The sequence below is a fragment of the Dermacentor andersoni genome, chromosome 1 (genome assembly GCF_023375885.2).
Source record: "Dermacentor andersoni chromosome 1, qqDerAnde1_hic_scaffold, whole genome shotgun sequence".
In the NCBI taxonomy this organism is placed as follows: Eukaryota; Metazoa; Arthropoda; class Arachnida; order Ixodida; family Ixodidae; genus Dermacentor; species Dermacentor andersoni.
The window spans coordinates 39,531,155-39,553,942 of record NC_092814.1 but is presented as its reverse complement, the minus strand read 5'-3'; the positions used below and the strand labels follow the sequence as shown (position 1 = coordinate 39,553,942).

General features: G+C 47.2%; 1 protein-coding gene across 10 annotated transcripts in view; it reads right to left on the bottom strand.

Moving 5' to 3' along the window:
* The window catches only part of hts (adducin 1-like protein hts), a 192,280-nt gene that overhangs the window by 113,894 nt on the left and 55,598 nt on the right, over nucleotides 1–22,788 (bottom strand). For all 10 annotated transcript variants that reach the window (XM_055061340.1, XM_055061341.1, XM_055061343.1 and 7 more), the window contains exon 2: nucleotides 12,967–13,153. In XM_055061340.1, coding sequence (XP_054917315.1) covers nucleotides 12,967–13,136 — 170 coding nt within the window. In that variant the 5' untranslated portion in view covers nucleotides 13,137–13,153. The remainder of the gene's footprint in view (nucleotides 1–12,966; nucleotides 13,154–22,788) is intronic.

The window sequence follows — 22,788 nt, the reverse complement described above, 5'->3', positions numbered from 1 at the left end:
TTGACGCAAGTTAACATACCCGTTTTTGCAAAATCTGCAATTTTCAATTTGATGAGAAATGAGGCACTCCTCTCTTTTGATGCTTGCATGTGAACACGACAGCTCTGTTTGTACACAATCTTAAAAAAGAATTTGAACTACGATGAACAAAACTGCTAATGCACAAAAAAGTGCACCACCGCTAATGGTCAGTAATGTCATTTTTGGTCAATGTTCGAAACTCTGATAAGTTGAAGTTACAAAGCCACAAATACAAAAACCGTTTTACACGTTTTTTGCTCTTCTGAAAAGCAGGGGTGTCAAAATCGCTATGAAACCAAGCTGAATTTTATAGGGGGGACGTAACTTAGGCGGCATATTTGAAGCACTTCTGGCGCTTGTTTTGGCATGAAATTTGCAGCACATATTCATTACACAACACATTTTTTGGTATCAAAATTGGAGAAATGCTTAGCGTATTTACTCAATCCTAACGTGCCCTTGACTGTAACACGCACCCATTTCCCATGACAAAGAAAAAAAAAACCTGATTATAACACGCACCTGTTTTCCATGGGGGAAAAAATAAGAAGGGGAGGGAGGAGTAGAATACCCCGCACCTCGTGCTTTCATATAGAAATACTATTTTCTCCCATTTGGAAAAAACAGATTTTTTCCCAATATATTAAAGCTGCGATGAATAAAATAACAAATGGGAGCGGCGTACCTTGCCGCCAAGATTTTCACTGCGCCGGTACAAGTCACGTGGGGGCAATAGATATCACTCATCGTCGCTATCAGACAACTCCTTATCGCTATCAACAGACCAAAGCATTTCATCCTCGGTGCCATCCATGGCATTCGAAACCCCGCACTTTTTAAAGGCCTTGTTGACCATGGCAGACGGGATTGTGCACCATGCATCTTTCACCCATCCAGCAAAGTCCTGCAGTGAGGCACACTTAATTTTATTGGCAGGCATGAATTTGTGGCAGCCACTGACAAGCCATTCGGTGTAGAGCGCCCAAATTCTATCTTTCACTGGCTTGTTCAAACAAACAGAGCGGCTGGAGCTGTGATGTCATGCTGCCGGCTATCACGACAAAGTCGGCGTTGCATGCAGCCAGCTTGTCGATTGCTGTTCAAGGTGGCACCTGAACGCGTCGAGCACAAGCATCCCATGCAGACCCAAACTGCCGCCGAGTCTCTTTGGCCAAACGTTATCAATCCAGTTAGCGACCAAGTCCGTGGTCATCCAACCTTTTTCATTTGTGCGCACAATCACACCACTCGGAAACACTATTCCTTTCAGGAGAGTCTTCTGTCTGAAGATAAGATACGGGGGCAGCTCAGAGTGTCTACCAAGTTGACATTTCCAAGTTCCCAGAGTTTTCCAGGTTTTCCCTGAGTGCCTTTGCCAAATTCCCTGAGCGAGACAGAACTTTGTTTTATGCCAAGAAACAGGCTGACACCATGTCATCCGATGGTGTCACTCTCTAGTAAGCATGCTAAAAAATTTAACAAAAAAGACTTAATCAAGCTTGAATAGTAAGGGGTAGTGTTTATTTTACTCAAAAAGAAAATAGAAGGGAGGAGTTAGTAAAATGCACAGTGAAAAAAATGATATATTGGAAAAAATGCATAAAACTCATAGTGAGACATTCTCAAATACAAATAAAAAGGAGATGCACATAAAGCAAATATTTTCGAAGATGTGCTATTTCTATCAATTTTATCCCAAGGTGCTGGAGACTCCACATATAGAAGGCAAGTCAAGGTGGGTGAATGCCTCTGAATTTTATAGTGACCCATCGTAAATACATAGTAACTAATATTCATTAATTGTACAGTCAGGCGTGCTATGTTTCTTCAATAAATATATTGAATCACCCACTAAAATTGCTTGCAAAGGGTAATTATTGGGCCCAAGCATTACAACAAGGGAGAAATGATCTTTTGTGATTATACTACCCAAACCCCCAACTTCACTTTCACAAAGGCTTACCCTCTTTGAAGGGACGTCAAAGAGGGCAATGCCTTCGTGAAAGCGGTCGTTTGAAGCGATACATTTCACTGAGAAGTGGAATGGGTGTACCTCAAGAAAGCAGAATGTGCAATTTACTCAAAGCCTAATGTTCACTGTCTATTCCTTGTAACCACTACACAGTATTGACAAAAATAATTTGCGTTCGCAAATGTTATGCCGTGACTGAATGGGATATTACGAGATTCGTAGTTTGTTTCTCCGGTGTTCTCGGTGAACGAAACAAGGCATCTTTTTTATTTCTAGGGGAAATTAGGGGCCTAATATGGGTAAGGTGTAGGCAATGCTCTCCGAATGGGTGGATTAAATGCGCATCTTCAAGAAGAATAGGTGTGCAAGTGGTCCATAGCCTTATTAGTCTGTTTTACGAGCGGTGCAAGACTTAGACGGCTGTGCTTGCATAATTACAATAACAACTGAGATAAAATGGTGCGAACATAAAGGGAACAATACGCCAAGTTTACGTGCGATGGTAAATGCGCGTTGATCAAATACAGCATCAAAAAATTGTGAACAAGTGTTCAAAATTATCATGCTACTGCTATTGTCCCAAGATAGTTTAAGATACTTAATGCTTTGAAGGAATAGGCAGCATTTCAAGTGGAATGTGTCGCAGAGCTTTAATATTTCTGGGTTACTGAGAAGGGTTACGAACAATCATTGTACCCCAATTTTTTTGTTCTTACTGTGTCATGCATGACATATTGATTTCGGCTGGTGTACTGACTGAACTAAAGAAGGCAGCTTCGTTAGGTTTGGTGACTGTAAGGACAAATTAATGGGTGGTGTGGAGATGAAGTTCAAAATAGATGGCTTTCGTAATAAATTACGTATGCAAGCACTCCAGCGTGTTTGAGCGTGTCTAACTAGAGCGGAAGAATTGAGCCTACTGCTCTGGCAGCACTATAAAAGCTGCCAAGACCAAATTTAGCGAAAATTGGTGGTGCCCAATGGAAACTTCCTGTGCGAAGTGGTTGGATATATTCTTATTCAAGCATTAGAGCGTGTGATATGGTCGCTATCAACTATGTTTCCCAGTGTCTCGACATAGCTGTAATTTACAACAGGTTCATATTTTGTGGAATGTGGAGGGGGGCCATTGTAACTGCAATGTGTGACAAATTTTTTACGTTCCTGGTCCGGTTAAAAGTGTAGATAATAATGAGTTGTCGTATTTCTTTCCTTATTTTCATGTGTCACAACACCTTCCGTCTTTGTTTCAGCGATGTCCTCCATGAACTAAACAATACATTTTGTTTATATTTGGCGACAATAAAGGGCTCGTTATTACCAATATGTAGGCAAACTTGAAAGAGAGAATTGTGATATTTTTAGTATATTACGCATGTAAGCTATTCGGAGCTTTATGAATGTAATTTGCGAACAAAGAATTTAGTTGCCCTTGAATAACTATGAACTCAACAGATATCAAATCTAGTGGAAATTGAGTGTGTAGGAAGGGCAGGCGGGGGGGGGGGGGTTTATAAAGCACTAAAGCACTGCATACCCTCCTCCTCAGCAATTGTAGTGCTGGTTTTTAACAGCTTCACTGGACGTTCACTATCGCAGGGCTGGGATGGCGAGTCCATTTTTTTTCTGTGTGTGTGCGTGAACATTACAAGTAATTTATGTTGATTTCACGTCGTTGCGTATAACCACGACAGAACTATTACCTAAACTAGCGATACATTTATGTTGTACACTTAAACAGAAGTACAATTCTTCGTTCAATTATTTAAATTCTTTGTAGCAAATGTGCCTTTTTATGTACACCGTACTGCTGCTACTGGGCGCGATCCGAGACCACTGTGGATGCACTCATTGCCTTTTGCCCCTGTATCATCTTGAGATGCTATATAGTTGCAAGAGATAAATGCAAATTCAGCTCATTTTTCGGGCTCTCATAGTTCACCATGTGTGATTGATAAATAGGTCCCTGTTGGTTAAATATACATATAACAGAAGCATTTCCAGGCTATTTCGCTTATTGTAATAGTAATTGGCTATATATATAGCTACGGAACAGTATTTGCGATCACGAAGAGGCGAGCAGTGGGAAGACAACGGCGACGATTAGAGACTAGCGCGGGCTATTGCCTCTTGGCTAAGTGCGGCATATTTCCCTGTAAATATACTTGTATATAGCTTTTCGTCTGCGTAATCCTACGTAACATATCTGGTGGAGGTGGGCGTTCCCTGTACCTCATCACGGAGCTTCGCAGTGGACGGTACGTCGAGCCTTCCTTCATGGCTCCCGGCGACGACAACTCGACTCCGCCGGCTCTGACACCTGCTGCCACTTCGACGACCTACATCACTCTCCCCGCGATCCTGGCGTATTCTCGGGCAAAGATGGGGAAGACGTCGAGGACTGGGTCAGCCTGTACGAACACGTCAGCCGCAATAACCGGTGGGACCCTACTATCATGCTCGCCAACGTAGTCTTTTACCTCGGTGGCACACCTCGAGTTTGGTTTTGAACGCACGAAGATGAGCTCACCAGTTGGGATTCGCTTAAGCAAAAGCTCCGAGACTTGTTCGGCAACCCCTACGGTCACCAACTTGCCGCGCAGAAGGCGCTTTCCGGCCGTGTGCAGACGTCAACAGAGCCCTATATCATGTACATTCAGGACGTCCTGGCTCTGTGCCGCAAAGTTGACGCACACACGACTGAGTCAGACAAGGTTTCCCACATCCTCAAAAGCATTGCCGATGACGCCCTCAACTTCCTCGTTTTCAACGTGGCGACGGTGGATGCAGTTATAAGAGTGTCGCCGCCTGGAACTCGCTAAAAGCCTAAGTATTGACCAGCACTTTGCCCGTCTGCCCAACAACCCAGCGACATCTTCCTGTGCCGACGCTCCTCGTCCCAACAACACTAGCGATGTTACAAGGATCGTCCTGCGCGAGATCGAGGCCACCTATCCGGCTGCCCTCGACTTCAGCCCCACCAACGCACCTGCAGTCATGGTTTCCCCGATCCAGGTAGTTGTCCGCCAGGAGTTTGAAAACATTGGTCTTCCCACCATCTGCTCGGCCAATCGCCCTGATACCCATCCGGCTTCTTCGATTCCGCCTCGCCCCGCATCTTCATACTCACCACGTTTGCGCAACCCATCTGAATGGCGCACTGCTGACGACAAGCCCATTTGTTTTCACTGCCATTGAATCGGGCACATGTCTCAGCACTGTCGCAGTCGCTGGAGTTCCCCGACCCGGTCTACTTATACTGCCTACTCTCGCTCCCCAGGTGGCACTTCTCGTCCCTACGCCGCAAGCTCAGATAATGCTACCACTGATTCTCCTGCGCCGAACCGCCCCTATTCTCGTTCGCCTTTGCCCCAACGATGAAAACCTCGCTCTCCCCAGCCCCGTCGCTCCTATAAACCGACTCCCTTCGGACGCCGCTCCCAGCTGGAAAACTAGACGAAGCAGCGCCCCAAGGTGACGCTGCATTGCTCCCTACGCCGCCAAATCCTCTACTTACGTTGCCCACTCATCTGAACCTTCTTGACGTGCAAGTCGACGGTGCTTCTGTGTCTGCTTATATCGACACTGGGGCGCATTTGTAATGAGCGCTGACCTTCGTAACCGCCTGAAGAAAATAATCACGCCCACCACGACGCCTGTTGTCCGTGTCGACGATGGCGGAACAGCCCCCGTAATTGGCATGTGTGCCGCCCGCGTCTCCTTCGTCGATCGCTCCACTATCGTGCTATTCACAGTCATCGCCCACTGTCCCCACGACATCTTCCTCGGCTTAGACTTCGTCTCCGCACATTCTGCTCTCATCGATTGTTCCGCCAGTACTCTCCGCCTTCACCTGCCTGTTCTGGATCCCGCTGAATCACACCCCAGTCGCTTTAGTTCCGTTGACTTCGTTCGCCTGCCACCTTCGTCACTGACTTATGTTGACTTAGTCTCATCCCCACCCGTCCCCGACGGTCACTACATCGTGGCTTCTATGCAAGACGTCCTCCTTACACACGGGATCACAGTACCTCATACAGTTTTATCTATTACAGCGAATTGCATCTGCCTGCCAGTGGTCAATTTTGGCTTGACGACACAAGTGCTGCCACGCGGGATGTCTCTGACCCAGCTTTGCTCATTCGAGGATCACTCAGTAGCATCTATTGCAGTAGACGACAATTCAGCCGATCCTCCTCTGCCATCGCAGCTGGCAACTTGTACCATCGCCGACTTACAGAAAATGATTGCACCCGACATGCCGTCTGAGCACGCTCGTGAGCTCTACCGTGTTCTGTTTTCCTACCACGATATTTTTTTACTTTAACGATCGTGCTTTGGCCCAAACTACAGCTGTTAAACATTACATTAATACCGGCGATGGCCCTCCTATTCATCGCCGCCCGTATTGAGTGTCACCGGCTGAGTGTCAAGTTATTCACGCCGAAGTTCGCAAAATGCTTGCCAAGAACATATTGAACCGTCATGTAGTCCATGGGCATCACCTGTTGTACTGATAAAAAGGAACGATGGCTCATGGCGCTTTTGCGTGGATTATCAGCACCTTAACAGGGTTAAAAAAAGGATGTGTATCCCCTACCTCGGATTGATGACGCCCTTGACTGCCTCCACGGTGCTCACTATTTCTCCGCTATTTACCTTTGCTCCGGCTACTTGCAGATTGCCGTTGACAATCTCGACCGCGAGAAGACTGCTTTGGTAACACCCAACGGTCTTTATCAATTCAAAGTGATGCCATTCGGTCTATGTAACGCTCCTGCCACTTCTGAACGCATGATGGACTCCCTTCTTCAAGTTTCAAATGGTCCACATGCTTGTGCTACTTGGATGATGTTATAGTATTCTCCCCAACGCTCGCTACCCACCTCGAGCGCCTCTCAGCAGTGCTGGACGTTTTTCGTCCAGCCGGTCTGCAACTCAACGCATCAAAGTGCCAATTCGGCCGTTGCCAGATTACCGTCCTTGGACATCTCGTTGATGCGAACGGAGTGCAACCGGTCCCAGGCAAGATCCATGCTGTTACGCACTTCCCTTTTCCAAAGTGTGTCAAGGATGTGCGCAGCTTCATCGGCCTTTGTTCGTACTTCCGCCGTTTCGTGAAAACTTTCACCGCCATAGCACGACCACTAACCGAGCTTTTTAAAAAAGACCCCTTTCCAGTGGGGCGATAACCAGGCCTCTGCCTTCTCGCATCTAATCGACCTTCTCACAACACCTCCCGTTCTGGCCCATTTCGATCCTTCTGCGCCTACCGAAGTCCGCACTGATACCAGCGGTCACGGAATTGGCGCAATACTGGCACAACGCCAGCGTGGCCACGACCGTGTTATCGCTTACGCCAGCAGGCTCCTCTCAACCACAAAGCGCAACTATTCCATCACTGAGCGTGAGTGTCTGGCCCTAGTTTGGGCGGTTGCGAAATTCCGCCTATACTTCTATGGCAGACCCTTTTCCGTTGTCACAGACCATCACGCGCTTTGCTGGTTATGCTCACTGAAAGATCCTACAGGAAAACTTGGTCGCTGGGCCTTACGCCTGCAAGAATATTCATATTCTGTCATCCACAAATCTGGCCGTCTACACTAGGACGCTCTCGCTACCCGGTCGATGAGCCTGCCGACGCTGACAGTATTATGGCCAACGGCATTTTCTCTGTGTCTGCCTTCGCTAACATTGCCGATGAGCAGTACAGAGACCTATCGCTGTGAGCACTCATCGAGCGTCTGCGCTCTACACCTACCGACGCATCCGTTCGCCGATATGTCCGTCAGGGTGGCATTCTGTACCGAAGGAACTTCCTCCCTGACGGATCTGATCTTCTTGTTGTGCTAAAACATCTACGACAGACTGTGCTCTTTGAGATGCATGACGCACCCACTGCAGGACATCTTGGGGTAACCCGCACGTACGACCGCGTCCGCCGCCGCTTCTATTGGTCTGGTCTCGCTCGCTCCGTCTGACGTTATGTTGCTGCCTGCGATCCCTGCCAGCGTCGGAAAACACCTCAGGTGCTACCTGCCGGTCATCTCCAGCCGATCACCGCCCCTGTGGAACTGTTCTTTCTGTTGGATTAGACCTCCTCAGTCCCTTTCCCATGTCATCCTCCGAGAACAAATGGGTAGCCGTCGCAACTGATTACGCCACCCGATACGCTATCACGCGGACTCTCCCTACCAGTTGCGCCACTGACGTCGCGGACTCTCTTGCGTGACATTATCTTGCTTCATGGCGCCTCGCAACAGCTGCTTACTGACCGTGGTCGTAACTTCCTTTTGAAAGTTATCGCCGACATTGTGCGTTCCTGCTCCACTCAACACAAGCTGACTACCTCATACCATCCTCAAACCAATGGCCTGACAGAGCGGTTAAACCATACTCTTACCAATATGCTGTCCAAGTATGTTTCCAAGAACCACCACGACTGGGACATTGCCCTTCCTTATGTCACATTTGCGTACAATTCTTCCCAGCACGACACCGCCGGATTTTCTCCATTTTATTTACTGTACGATCACGAACCGACCTTGCCCCTATGCGCGAGACGCAATCGCCCTCGCCGACCATGCAAGCCAGCTTGCCCGTACTCGACTGATGGCCTCGCAATCCACTCAGCAATGTCAGTACAATGCCCGCCACCGTGACGTACAGTTTTCGTCTGGTGCGCTCGTGCTCCTGTGGTCGCCCTCTCATCATGTCGGACTTTCAGAGAAGCTCCTTTCGCGATACACAGGGCCCTAACGCGTGCTGCGCCAGGCGACACCTATGACGTACGAAATTGCTCCTGTGCGTTCAACCTAGTCCTCTACTCTGGCATCTAGTGAGGTTGTGCACGTCAGTAGGCTCGAGGCCTACTACACTGCTTCCGAGTCCGACCTTTAGTCGCTCCGGGACAGCGCTTTTGCCGTCGGGGGTAGCGCTACGAAACAGTATTTGCGATGACAGAGGCGAGCTAGCGCGGGCTGTCGCTTCTTGGCCAAGTGCAGCGTATTTCCCTGTATATATACTTGTATATAGCTTTTCGTCTGTGTCTTCCTACGTAAATATATATATATATATATAGAGAGAGAGAGAGCGAAAGGTTTGACCGTCTGCGATATGCTCCTACTCAAGCCAGCTTTACCGCGACTTTCGTTCCCTTTCAATAAAATTACAGCTAATTTTCCCTGATAGAAGCGCAAATTCCGCGAGTTTTTCCAGACTACTGAAAATCCCTGAGAATTCCCGGTTTTCCCGGTTGGTAGACAACCTGCAGCTTGTGCCCATCCGCAGTGCAACAAAGCATTACGGTGACTAGTTTTTTCATGGCCGGAAGACAAAATGCGCACTTGCTTCGCCCCCTCCTTTTCAACGGTTGCAGTGGCAGGCGTGTCAAAGTAGAGCGGTGTCTGATCGACATTTCCAATCTGTTCTAAGTGGTAGCCGTTTCTATGGCGCAACTTCAAAACGTACCGCTGAAAACTGTACCATTTCTCTTCATATTCTTCAGGCAATTTTTAGCATATCCCTGTCCGCCTTCGAAGAGAAAAGCCTTTTCTTTTCATAAAATTCGATAGCCAGCACCTGCTCGCTTTGAAGCCACTCCACATTAGCCCTTTCTGTAAAGCTAACTGCATCGCCCATACTTTGAGCAGATTGGTCGTCACAGGCCGCTGTGCCACTCGCTGCTCTTGCACGTACTCCGTGAGCAGCTGTTTTATTTCGGCGAAGCGGCCTTGCTTCAGTCCACTGAAACCCTTCCTTGTTGCGTTGCTGGCAAAAATCTTCTTCTGTTTGCGCCAGTCCCACACGCAAGTTTCGGGAACTCCGAACGCCTGTGACGCGGCCCGATTTTTGTCCGTCTCCGTGCACATAACTTTCCTCTTAAGTGCGGCATCATGATGGACTCGGCATGTCTTCGCAGTCGGCGCTTCCATGCTGATTGAATAAATGCAGAAAATGGGAAGACAGGCGGTAGACTAGCTTACACTAGCGCCTGGTTACACATACAACATGGAGGTATGCACACGGAGGAAGCTATGGCAGCTAGGCTAGAAGCACGTACGAGGCAGCCATTTTTCGAATGCCGATGGCGATATGGTAACGAGGATTTAGGGTCGTACTCGATTTTAACGCGCATGTAATTTCTGGGCCCGTTTTATTGAAAAAAAGGTGCGCGTTAGATTTGAGTAAATATGGTATATACCCCCCTTAATGTTCGCAACATTATTCAGCGATTCATGTAGTGGAAGTTGTGCTGCAGCATCGGCAATTACAGAAGTATTGACAAAGGCTTTGTTTCCAGACTTATGCTTTGACGAGTAGCTGTTCACCCAATAAGCACAAGAAACAACAAATGCCACACTGCCATGAATAAGTGATATTTTGGACCATACAAAGGTTGTTGCGGCTAGGGTGGTCTTCAGGGCATGAAATCCACCAAGCCCATCGACTATGATGTCAAGTTGTAGAAAATGAAGGAAAAGGGTTTATTTAGCTTAGTTACATGGCTCCAGTGCAGAAGCCCCCTCCATGCAGGAGCAAGTTAAACGTCTCAGTTCACATCAGGACCCTCTGTCACACTCTCAAAGTATTTGCTTTTCATCCAGTCGTCTTCCCTAGGACAGTCAACTATGGAATCTGGAGACTCCAGCATCAAATCGCCATCGTCGACTCCGTTGCAATACTACGCCCATGCTATCCATAACCCGCAGTAACTCCGCCTCGAAGAAACTGGTTTGGTATTCGTGGAAGAAAAATAATCCGGTAACACCTGGTAAGTTCATCTTTGCCCACCCCGTTCTTCGCTTAGTCTGGTGGTGGCTTAGCCGGTTTGCACGCTGCCTTCTTTGCTCAGCCTGCAAGGTGAGGCGTGGGCTTGGGTCCTTTCGTGGAATCCTGCAACAGCCGGTTTACACGCTGTCTCGATGGCTGGATAAGTGCCGAAGGATGGGTGGTGATCCGACTCGTCTAACTGTACTTATCCATTACTTGTCGTGGCTCCCTCCCATTCATCTTTTTCTCTGGTTTCCAGGTAATAGTGGGATGAGCGCTTTTAGTTGTTGTGCATGCCACACTGATGTCTGGTTAGGAGGTGCGGTAGTTTGGCACGTAACAAAGGCCTCCTTCGCTAGTATAGCAGCTTGGGCTTGGTTTTCCATCTTGATGTTAACAGCACAAAACGTAGACGGGACACGAGACGACACCACAAGCGCTGACTTGTTGAAAGTTGTTGAAAGTTAGCGCTTGTGGTGTTGTCTTTTTGTCTCGTGTCCCGTCTACGTTTTGCGCTGTTAACACCAGGAAAGGTCTCCTTGCAAATGGCATAGACACTGGGCAGGCTCCATGCAAAATTTTGTTTGGAGTACAAGCACTGGCATCATAAAAAGCTCACAAAAGACAATTTTGATACATTTTCAAAATGCCTCCATTACCACTCATTCGAAATGACGTAGAATGTGGAGCATCGAGAACAAGCATGTCTCCTCAGCATGATTAATTAAGATCTGATGTGCACTGCAAAACTCCGAGGCTATGGTCTGGGATTTGTGTCATATCCACTGACCAACAAGTGCGCTTATGAGCTATTTAAAGCAGTTAAGAAAATTAGACAATCAGCAGCCTTGTAGCTTTGCCACATTTGCTGCAACACTACTACCTACTGATTATAACCACCTTAGCAAAGGTGAAATTTCCTTGTAGCTGCCTTTCAACCCTGCAACCAGTCTTGGCTTTACTTCAAAATGAGTGCCAAAAGATTAAATGAAACTAGCTGAGTGCCACACAGCAGTGATTTCAGCTGGTAATCACAGCCTCACAACTTGCCACATGAACTCACAAACAAGTACTACAAAGTGCCAGCTCAGTTGCCCACAGAATTAGTCACACACCTATAACACTGCTTAATCACAACCTTTGTCAACAACATCAAACAAGCAGGTGAGGTGCCATTCAGAGAAGGAGCAAGTTTCTACTGTGCTCTGCACAAGCATCCCAAATGAGGACATCAATTCTTTTGCAATATCCCTAAGAGCATGACAGCCACAGCAGTTTGAAGTCGGCCACCCAGATGGCTTTTCTTCTCGTTAAAGCATGTTCTCAGCAATGTTCACTATTATATCACGGATACCCAAGTACAGTTTTAAGTTTGTGCAAATAACAGATTTTTTTGCCGTGTGGCGCATGTATGCACAAGAGCTGTCCAATGCTCACACGTTGAGCCACAAAGACACACAGCTTTCTTTTATGTTTATTCAAGTAAAAATTGTGGTACTTTTAAAAAGTGCTTCATAGAGAATTTGGAAAAGTGAAGCAGGGTACATTAAATATCACTTAGGCAATACAGGCATTTTTAGGCAGATGTCTGCTTTTGAAGTCCACATATTACCGAGTGTATTATACTTCTGTCACGTAACAGAAGCAAGAGTTGATCCACATTTTACTAGCAATTTCATGTTTTCAAATAGCTTTAGAACAGAGCATTATTGTACATGTTCATATGTTTAGACACATCTACTTAAACACACTTAATAAAACATGCCATTTAATTTAATAATTTAGTTCACAGCTGATCCCATTTGCATCCTCTTGTATGTCAACCTAGTGTTGCATGTCAAGTCTACCAGATGAATCCCCATCAAGCTATGCTGCCAGGAGGGTAGCATAGATCCAAAGTGCCCTGGATAAAACCCTTCCACAGCCTGTTTACCAAATAAATCATGCAAGAACAGATGCCAAATTATACCGAATAAAAAGCAAGCTAACATGCAGCAGTTTTCTTGTAAAGCAGTGCCTCAGAAGAATCCTGGTACTTCTTTTTTTTAAAACAGCCACACAACCACTAGCATTGGTTTATAGATGCACACTGCAAGGGGAAGTGAAGGACCTGCTAGAAATTGGAAGCGATAACACAACTGTAACAGTGACTTAAAACAGTGCCAGTCAAGAACAAAGCTACATGTATTAGTGTGGCATACCTATTCATGATCATCTCCACACGCTTTCGGCGCTCCATTTCCTTCATGTCTTGCTCTATGTCTGGGGGCCTCCACATTTGTCGCTGTGCCTCAGGGTCGTCAGGGTCGTACCTCTCAGCCTTGGCCTGGCCCTCCGAAAGGCCATTGGTCTGAGCCTTGGTCTCAGCCATCGTCTGTTAGCGTCCTCCTGCAAGAAGACCGCAAAGTTGCACAAATTTTAAGAAATGTCAACACATTTCAAACTAACAACACATAGATGTCTTCGTGTACTCAACAAATACACCAAAATCAAATGTTTCGTCAGCATTGCGCATGTCCAGAACTTTACAATGTTAGTGTTTGGCCTTATGTTGTTCTTGTTCAAAAGACATTCTCCAAAATCTATATACTTGTATCGACATCTGGACGCAATGAGTGCTCGCACTCATGCATACTCACGCATACAGTTCTACATGTCTATGAGATGAATAAATAGTGCACAAGTAAGAGTAAAACTCAATGAAAACAGGATTTTTGTGTTTCCTTAAGGGCATTAGTGCTTTTACAACATTTAACGAGTCCGTGAATATTGTCGCATTCTCTAGTTTTCATTTCTTGGTGTGTTTACCGCAGACAGTACTGCGTAGGCTTCTGCAGTAAAGATACTTGTATGGGGGTTCAATCCACCCGATTCAGATAAAGAGGGACCAACAGCCGTGTAAGACGTCAGCAAGGGAGTGATGCATTGGTGTAGAATTCAGAAGAGTAATTCGATTGGAGTTCATGGAATTGCATTCGAATTTCGAGCTATGGTGCGTATTTTGTAACTCTTACAAAGGATATATCACATTCTATCACCTGCCACTCCCAAGGCGGTAGCTGCTTGGCTGGAGGCATTAGGCGATGTTCGAGAAGTGGAACGTCCATTTCTTCGCTCAGCTCCCTTACACACAGTGAGAAAGGCTGCCTCACGGTCGATTGTGGGAAAGTGTAGCATACAAGATATCATCAACTGTAGTATAACAAGGGTGTTGTTCATAGTTGCAGTAAACATTTAGAAAGTATGTGAAGCTAGTGTATGTTCTCTGCAGATTAAATGACCACTCATTTGATTCTACGTATAGACTTTCAAGAGGACTTGTTCTGAAGGCACCAGTGGCCAGGCCAGGCAGTGACCTAGATGGTGTACGGGATCTAGCATCATTAAAACCCTTGGCGTGGCAGAGTGATATGCCACGGCACTGTAATCCAGTCGTGATTGGACGACGCTCCTGTAGAGGTGCATTAAACATTTTCGGTCACTTCCCCAGGTTGTGTGTGATAAAATTCTTGGTAGGTTCATTGTTTTCAAGCATTTTGCCTTGAGATATTTTATGTATTGTATGAAAGTCAGTCTCGCATCCAGCATTATGCCTAAATACTTGTGTTCTTTATGCACAGGTACTTCTCCATACAGTTGTAAACTTGAATCTGGAACCATGTCTTTTTTTGTGAAAGGAACACGTGAACTTTTGTGGTGTTTAACTTTAAACCCATCTTCACCTGCCCACTTAGCTATCTTGTTCAAGCCCTACTATACTTCTCTCAAACACTGCAAGGTTACAGGATTTGAAACCTATTTGTATGTTGTCTACGTAGATGGAATAAAATAGCTGGTGGTAATGAAGCACGGAGTGTGTTCATCTTAATGATAAGGAGTGTGCAGCTGGGCACACCTCCCTGAGGTACACCAGTTTCTTGTATATATTGACGCGACAATACATTGCCGATTTTCACACGGAAGGTGCGATTGGACAAATAGCTTCCCTAATATTTAACATATTTCCACGGATGCCCATTCCCAACAAGTCTCGCAAGATCCTATATAGCCACATTGTGTCATACGCCTTTTCCATATCGAGGAATACTGATAAGAAAAACTGTTTATGTACAAACGCATCCTGGATATTTCCCTTAATGTGCACAAGGTGATCAGTTGCAGACCGACCCTCTCTGAAGCCACACTGATAGGGATAAAGTATTATGTTCAATTCAAAGAAATGTATCAGTCACCAGTTAATCGTTTTCTCACACAGCTTACAAAGGCAACTCGTAAGAGCTATTGGGCGGTAGCTTGCCGCCACCGAGAATCTTTACCTTGCTTCAAAACAGAGACCACAATCGCTTCTTTCCATGCGGGGGAAAGATATCCGGCAGCCCAAATAGTGTTGAGAAGTGCAAGTAGTGTGCATTGTGTATCAGTGTGTATGTTCTTAATCATGTTGTGCATTATTCTATCAGGTCCCTGTGCAGAGCTCTTGCATGCGATCAAGGCAGCTCTCGGCTCGGCAATACTGAAAGGACTATTATATGGCGTGTTTTGTGGGGATTTACGCTCAAATGCCTTACATCTTTCTATTTGTCTGTACTTCATGAAGGATTCTGAGTAGTGGATTGAGCTTGAGCTCAAAGTGCTTTCCTAAGGAGTCTGCCTGCTCTTCTAAGGTATTCCCTTGGTCGTTCACCAGAGGCAACAGATTTGCTGCCCTTTTTGCCTTCTTAGGCCATTCCAAACTTGCCTCTGTGTGTATGAACTTACACCTGAAAGGAACCTCGCCCAGCTTTCTCTCTTCGCCTGACGTCCCTATGATCCGCCTTCCCTATGATTTTACCAGTGTTTAAAGTAAATGAGATTTTCTGTATTCGGTGATTACACAATATGCCCCATGCTTTATTCTGCCTCTTTCGTGCATCTCTGAAGTCTTCATTCGACCAGGGAACACGTCTTAAATGAACCACCATTCGTTTACGGTATAAACTTTTCAGCAGCATCAATAATAAAAGCGGTAAAATATGTGACAGCATCATCTATACTAAAATTGTTTATAAAATCGGGTGATATAAGAGTTGATTCTTTAAAATGCTGCCAGTCAGCTGATGCTACTTTCCATCGAAGAATATTGGGAGGGTTGTCATGCCGCATTATTAAGTTTAATGTTACAGGGAAGTGGTCACATTTAAAAGGAATGTTGATGACATTCCATTCCAGGTCAGGCAGAAGAGAAGCAGTACCAATTGCAAAGTCTATCGATGAACATGAGTTGTGTTGTACAATGTAATATGTCGGCTCCTTCTTATTAAATAGGCATGCACCAGATGTCTGAAGAAAATGTTCTATCAGCTGACCTATCGCATCGCAACGGGAATCTCCCCATAGGGTGTTGTGGGCATTAAAATCACCCACGAGTATGTAGGGTTCCGGAAGCTGATTCACGAGTGTATAGAAATCTGTTTTTTTGAGGCAATATTTTGGGGGGTATGTATATGGAGCAAACAGTAACCAACTTATCAAAAAGAACTCCCTGCACTGACACTGCTTCAAGGGGCGTCTGTAAGGCTACATGATGACAAGCTAGAGACTTGTCTCCAACAATTGCTACACCACCGCACGACGCATTAGCCTCGTCACGGTCTTTTCTGAAGATGGCGCAGTGAGGAGGAAAGTTTGTGAGCATTTCTGATGACTCTTTTAAACACACAGCAACTTTGGATTACGTTTATGTAGGAGTTCTTTAACATCACCAAGATTGTGAAGAAGACCCCTGACATTCCGATATAGTATTTGTGTATCTATAGTGAAAGTGTTTTGTGATGCGTGTTCAAGAGAGAAAAACTATGTTAGCCCACAGGACTCTTTCCGGGCCCCGTGATACGGAGTGTCTTTTTTGGCAGGCTCCTGAGAGCTGCACCGATACTTCGGCATCTGAGATGCTGATACACTTGATGCATCTATCGCCTCCACCGAGGCGCTGAATGCTCGCTTGCGGCGTACGCTCGCGGGTGTTCCGGGCTTCTCTGTGCGAACAGAGGCCCTAGAAGTCCTACAGCCTGCTGGTCCGGTGCACTGATGGTTGCTGATAACCATTGTGGCACTGCCCCCTGCCGTGCCACGTCGGAGAAAGGCCCCACAAATGAGAGGCGTTTTCGTGCTTCTTTGAAGGAAATGTTATTTTACTTTGAGTGTAACAATTCCTTTTTCTTTCTTCCATGAGGGACAGGAGCGAGAGTATGCCAGGTGTTCACCGTCACAGTTTGCACAGTGGGCTGGATCATTGCAGTTATCTGCAGGGTGCTCATGTGATGGGCACTTCATACAGGTGGTACAGTCCCTGCAGCTCCGAGAGCTGTGACCGAATCTTTGGCACTTAAGGGGGGACGAGGCTTTCGCATCGCGAAAAATTGCCAAAAAATCAATTTTCTGAAAAGCACATTTTCAATTTCTATAACCCTTTTTCTATTTGATAACCACATATCATCACTGTAAACCATTTAGAAGTGCTCTAAAAAATTCGTTTTATCAGCCAAGGTGGCGAAAAATCTCGCGGAAATCAAGAACTGCATTTTTCAAGCCACAATATCTCCAGAACGGCGGGACCGAGCGCCGCCATCTTGGTCTCGTTGGAAAGCGCATTTCTCAGTCTTCAAATCTGCCGCTTCATCTATCTCCTCCATACAGAAACAAGCGTACAAAAAGCAAACGATTGAAGGTAGTGCCGGGGTCTGGGATTGGCCGCGCCCGCCACGTGACTCCAGCGCGGTTAGCCATTGGTCCGGCGCTCGCGTCGTCTGCTCGGCTCTTTGAACCTCGCCACTCGCCGTAATCTCGACGTGTCAAAACGGGCGCTACGCGGACATCGCAGTAGCGTGGCCGATCACTATGCTTGTGGACGTTTAAGACTCGCGGCTAAGCATTCCGAGCATCGGCGACACGGACTTCGAGACCACGATTCACGCGCGGAATCCTCGGACATGCGGCTAAGCCTTTCAGCACTCGGTGTTTCGGAATTCGTGACGAAGCACATCGCGCACGCAATCCTCGGACACGCGGCTAAGCATTTCGCACAGAGGGAGGCTCCGACTCGGCGATCATGCACATCGCGCGTCGCCCCCTCGGACTGCGCGAATAAGCGCATCGAAGGTCGACTCCTTGAGCCCGCGACCAGGCACTTCGCGCATCGGCTCCTATCTGCGGCTAGGCATTTCGCACATCGGCACCTCGGACCTGTAACTAAGCATACTGCGCGTTCACTCTATTATAATATTGTCTCGATAGCTCGTAACAATATCTATCATACCACTCCTTCATAAAGAGAACCTCATGAGCTCTGTTCACTAGGCCCCTTGGGCTGGCACAGACACCTGGCTGCAAAAGTGATTGACGCATCATACAAAAGTACAATTCTGGAAAGCACCAAGCAGCTGCAAATCTATCACTGGCTCTCTGATCCTAAGTGCTACAGCCATTGTCAAGTAAAGATGACTTGGAAGGTTGCTGACACTCTGAGCCTTCATTCAGTAGTAACATGGTCAACTCTACCAAAAGAAAGAAAAGAAAATGCCTCGCTGATTGTACTAAAGATTGCTATCAATCGGGCAGCCTACGGGTACAGGCTGCCTGAATGTACACTGGAACTATATCCATGCCCACACAGAGTTCTGCACATAACTTCGTTTGAAATCTAGGCACCATGCTCTTTGTAGCGCAGCAGCAGCAAAGAATGCCCCCACCCCCCCTCTTTTTTTTTCTTTATAGAAGAGGGGGGGGGGGAGCCCGTCAGACTAGAGGCCACATGCACAAGAAGCCCCACATCACAAAACACCCCAAAGACTACAAATTTGGTGCCTTTTATAGAACTGAGGAGAAGGTGAAACTGAGAGCTGTGTTTTCTCAAAACTGTTTTTCTGCCTTCCTGCTGAGTTTCTGGAGCTGATTTCTTTATTACCGTTTAACATATTTTGACTTTTTTTTGTCACGTTCCTTGGGCTACAGTGCAGGTCGTGACATTCACGCTTTCTTATCTTGACCCTTTGTAAGTTTACGATATGGCTATTCGTTTACCCCGAAAGTGTGCTTGATGCGAAGGTAAAATATGGCACTCCAAAAAAAGTGTTGCGAAAGAGAAAATGCAAGAACGTCAAGACCTTCCGCACGCATTTAGCTATGCAGTCGATACTTAACAAGCCTTCTATCACGTTTTTTTAAGTTCCCCAGGCTCTCAAGAAAGTTAAGAGGGAGAAATACTGCTCCATAAAATTGAATAAAATGTTCTCAAGATATCACTCAAACTTTTATGGAAGCATCAGGGAGACATTCTAAACATTTGTGCCAATTTTCATCAATATCCATGAAGAAATAAGGAAGTTGATTTTCAAAGCCAAGTCCCCCTTAAAACAGCGTCGAGGGTTCGGAATGTACGGTCTTACATTTATTTTGATGTAACCATGTTTCGATGTGTTTAGGGAGCATGCTCGTACAAAAGGTAACTAAGTATGAGGTATTTTGTTGGAATTTCCTTGTCTCGTCGGATCTTAATTCGCTGCACATTCGTGACATGTCGCTCTTTCCAACCTTCTAGGAGCTCTGTCTCAGTCACTTCCAGCAGGTCCTGATCTGATACTACTCGTGTACTATTCATTGAACGATGATGGCTTACAGGGATTCGGGTGTCACCAAATAAGACGAGTTTTAACAGATTTTCATGCTGACCTTTATCACGGACTTCAAGAAGAATGTCACCACTGGCCATTTTCGTGACTTTGTATCTAGCACCTAGAGTGTCAGTCAGGGAGTTCGCGCCAACCAAAGGCGATACTGTTCTTACGCTCTTGTCGGGGGTAAAGCCCCTCCATACACGGTTCCGCCGTGTATGGCGCGTGGATGGAGGGGCTTTAGTCGGGGGATTTGCTGTGAATGACGAGGAAACGTGGGAAAATTTCAGTGGGCTTAGTAAAGAAGTCGAAGGATTCATCGATGCACTCTCTTTTTGCAAGAGGGCGATCAGGGAGCCTGGGGAAAGAGGAAGCCATACAAATTGGAGTGATTTCGGCGGTTTTGCCAGCCGCCCACCGCGGAGCCCAACAAGGGGTCGTGACAGACGGGCCTTGTGAATAAACAAGGCCTGCCAACGTCAGCTGTAACACAACCGCTATAACTAAATACGATGTAACTAATGTTGGTTATTTCACACAAGGTTAACCCTTAGCTGCCTGGAGGATGAAAAATTCAGAAGTGAGAAGACAGGAAAGAGAAAGATGAAGGTTGAAGGGAGAGAGAGACAGGAAAAGGCAACTACTGATTTCCCTCGGGTGGGTCAGTCCGGGGGTGCCGTCTACATGAAGCAGAGGCCAAAGAGGTGTGTTGCCTCCGCTGGGGGCCTTAACGGTCCAAACACCCGGCATCGGCTCAACCCCCAGGATCCCCTTTTCCCCGGACACTGCTAAGCCGCGCATGGTTAGACGCGGGAGGGTCCAACCCTCGTGTGCTCGGGTACGTGGTGTCGCAACACAACAAATGCCTGCCGACGCCCCTGTGGGGAATGGCAAGACATATCCCACTGGCGTAGACATCTCAGCAATTCGGTTCTTTCCACCAAATCTTAGACAGGCTGTTTTGCCATGAAGGCTTTTTCTTATGTGGAAGAATAACTCGCATGCCACACAGACTGCACAGCCAGCCATATGCAACTCTTTCCACCTGATGGCAAGATCTAAATGAATCTACCCGCAAAGGTAGACCTATCCCTCTACACCAGCAACATTTTTCAGCCCAACCTTGATACCACAAGGAACACAACCAATAACATTCCTGTGATGTCGCAAGAGGCACGTTAGTGCCCTGCAAAATTGAAGAGCTCGCAGCCTAGGAAACGCTGGTCAAAGCTTCAGTGCAAGAACTCTGCACATGCCGCCGCGAAGCCGAGTGGCAGCGGCGGAGAAACAACGCAGACGGGACAGGCGCAGACAAGTAGGAAACGCGCTGTGGGGACGACGGACGCATCAATGGCCCCCATCACGTGAAACGCCGCCAACACAGCGCGCGCCTAGAAGAGTTCGGCTGAGGGGCGCCGTTTGGGAGAGCCAAAGTGCCGGGATGGGGCCGCGTGCAGGGTTGCCCCGGCGGCACTAAACATTCCCTTCAATTCTGAGCCCGGCGTTCTGAGGCGCACATACACGAGCCACTGAGCCAGAGACCGGCGAGTGCTCCTCGTTGACGCTAAGCAATGCTTCGCATTCACGCGCTGTGCAAATGCACACCCCAGCGTGGGCCTAGGAAGTGCAGGTGACTCTTTGGACGTTTCTGGCCCGCTGCTGCGTGCAACACGTACTATCAGCGTCAAATGAAACGTGAACAGCGGAGCGCGTGGTCAAAGCATAATCGCAACTTTCAGGCACGGTGGCGCCGCCACACGGCAACTGCGGAAAGCCCTGAAGTGCGGCAAGTATTCGTTCCATCCAATGATAGAACGAATACTTGCCTAGCGATAACGTGCGAGCTGTGCTTCGTAGTCGCTGTCCTTCACGACTTTTTGCGCGTGCGGAAAGCGAATTACGAAGGATTTTGTTGAAACATCACCGTTGCACTTTGACGTTTCAAAAACGGGAACGAAGTACAGAGCAACCGCGTGTGCTCTGCGCCGAAACGCTCAACCAGCATCGTAAAAGGCGTCGGAAGCCGTCGCAGTTTTCCTTCGTATAAACGAGCAAAAAGCCAATGGGCTGTGAACCGGCGCATCGGAAAGCCTGTTTTGGCACGTAAAACCCCAAAATTAACCTTACTCAACACGTAAAACCCCAGAATTAACCTTACTCGATCCCGCTTAGACAGTCTCACATTCGTGTAAACAGGGTATTTGCGAAAGAAGAATGTTCGTATTTTTCGTTTGTATAATACATACTCTTTACGGTCGCTGTTGAGGAGAACCAGTCGCGATCGAGGAATCCTATACCGATCGGCCTCTATCGCGATGGGAAGTGCCTCATCTGACGTCGTATGGGCACTTACGATTGCGATCAAGCCCGATTGAGGTCAAATTCGTCGATCGCGACTCGTTCGTTTGCGAAAGCTGCAGAAGGGAACTATTTGAGATATAAATTGGTTTCCAGTCGGGCTCGATGGCGATCGAAAGTGAAGTGCTCGGCTCAATGTGTCACCGATTTTTCCTTATATATTATGAGGCAGCCCATTCGTGACCCCGTGGCATTATGCACTCAAACGTGAGCTGCTTCCTGAACGGTAAGCGCAGTGCCACGCAAAATCATTCTATCGTGGGCCAGCGGCGGCAATCAGACCAAAACAACACAGGCAACGGTCTTTGCGCAGGTGATCATCGGATGGACAGCCATGTTGGGTAAGTGGTGGCGCTCCCTACAGTCGGTGAAAGACTTTGAAAGGCACGCACATCCGGTTCGGCCGCACCGTCCTATCCCCCTATAGCGATACATTTTCTCTTCTGCTCTAGTTCTTGCATTTGAAAGGGAGAAAATAAAAATAAAAGAACACAAGCTAACATTTGCAGCTTACGGGCGAGTGTTGTCGCGCAGTCCGCCGAAACCGTAAGTGCTATCGGCGCGAACAGCGGTGCGCGTGGTGTAGTTTGCCCCGTCATCATTATCACTAGTCATTTGCCGCTTGCGTGCCACATTCTTTCAGTCGGCAAACTTTCGCATCGCGGTATCGCTGGCAGCCGCGACGGAGGCCGGAGTGGGCGTGCAGAGCGCGTTTGACCGTTTGTTTGACTCCCAAACGAGTGCAGTGCACCGAAACTGGATGTGCGCGCCTGTCGCTGTTGGTGACTGGACCAACGTTACTAGACTGGATGGCGAGCACTATTAGCGGCGAGAATTTGGAGTGGCGCCCTCTCGCGAGTGACGTCACGGCAAGGACGCCGCTCGGCTGCAACGCGCGCTCGTTTTCTTGGTGCGTGCTTGGGGTATTGGCGGCTTGAGCCGTACTTACAGAAGGTTATTTCGGATTTCTGTTGCCATATGTGGACCAGTTTCTTCTTCGTCATGAAAATTTGCGAC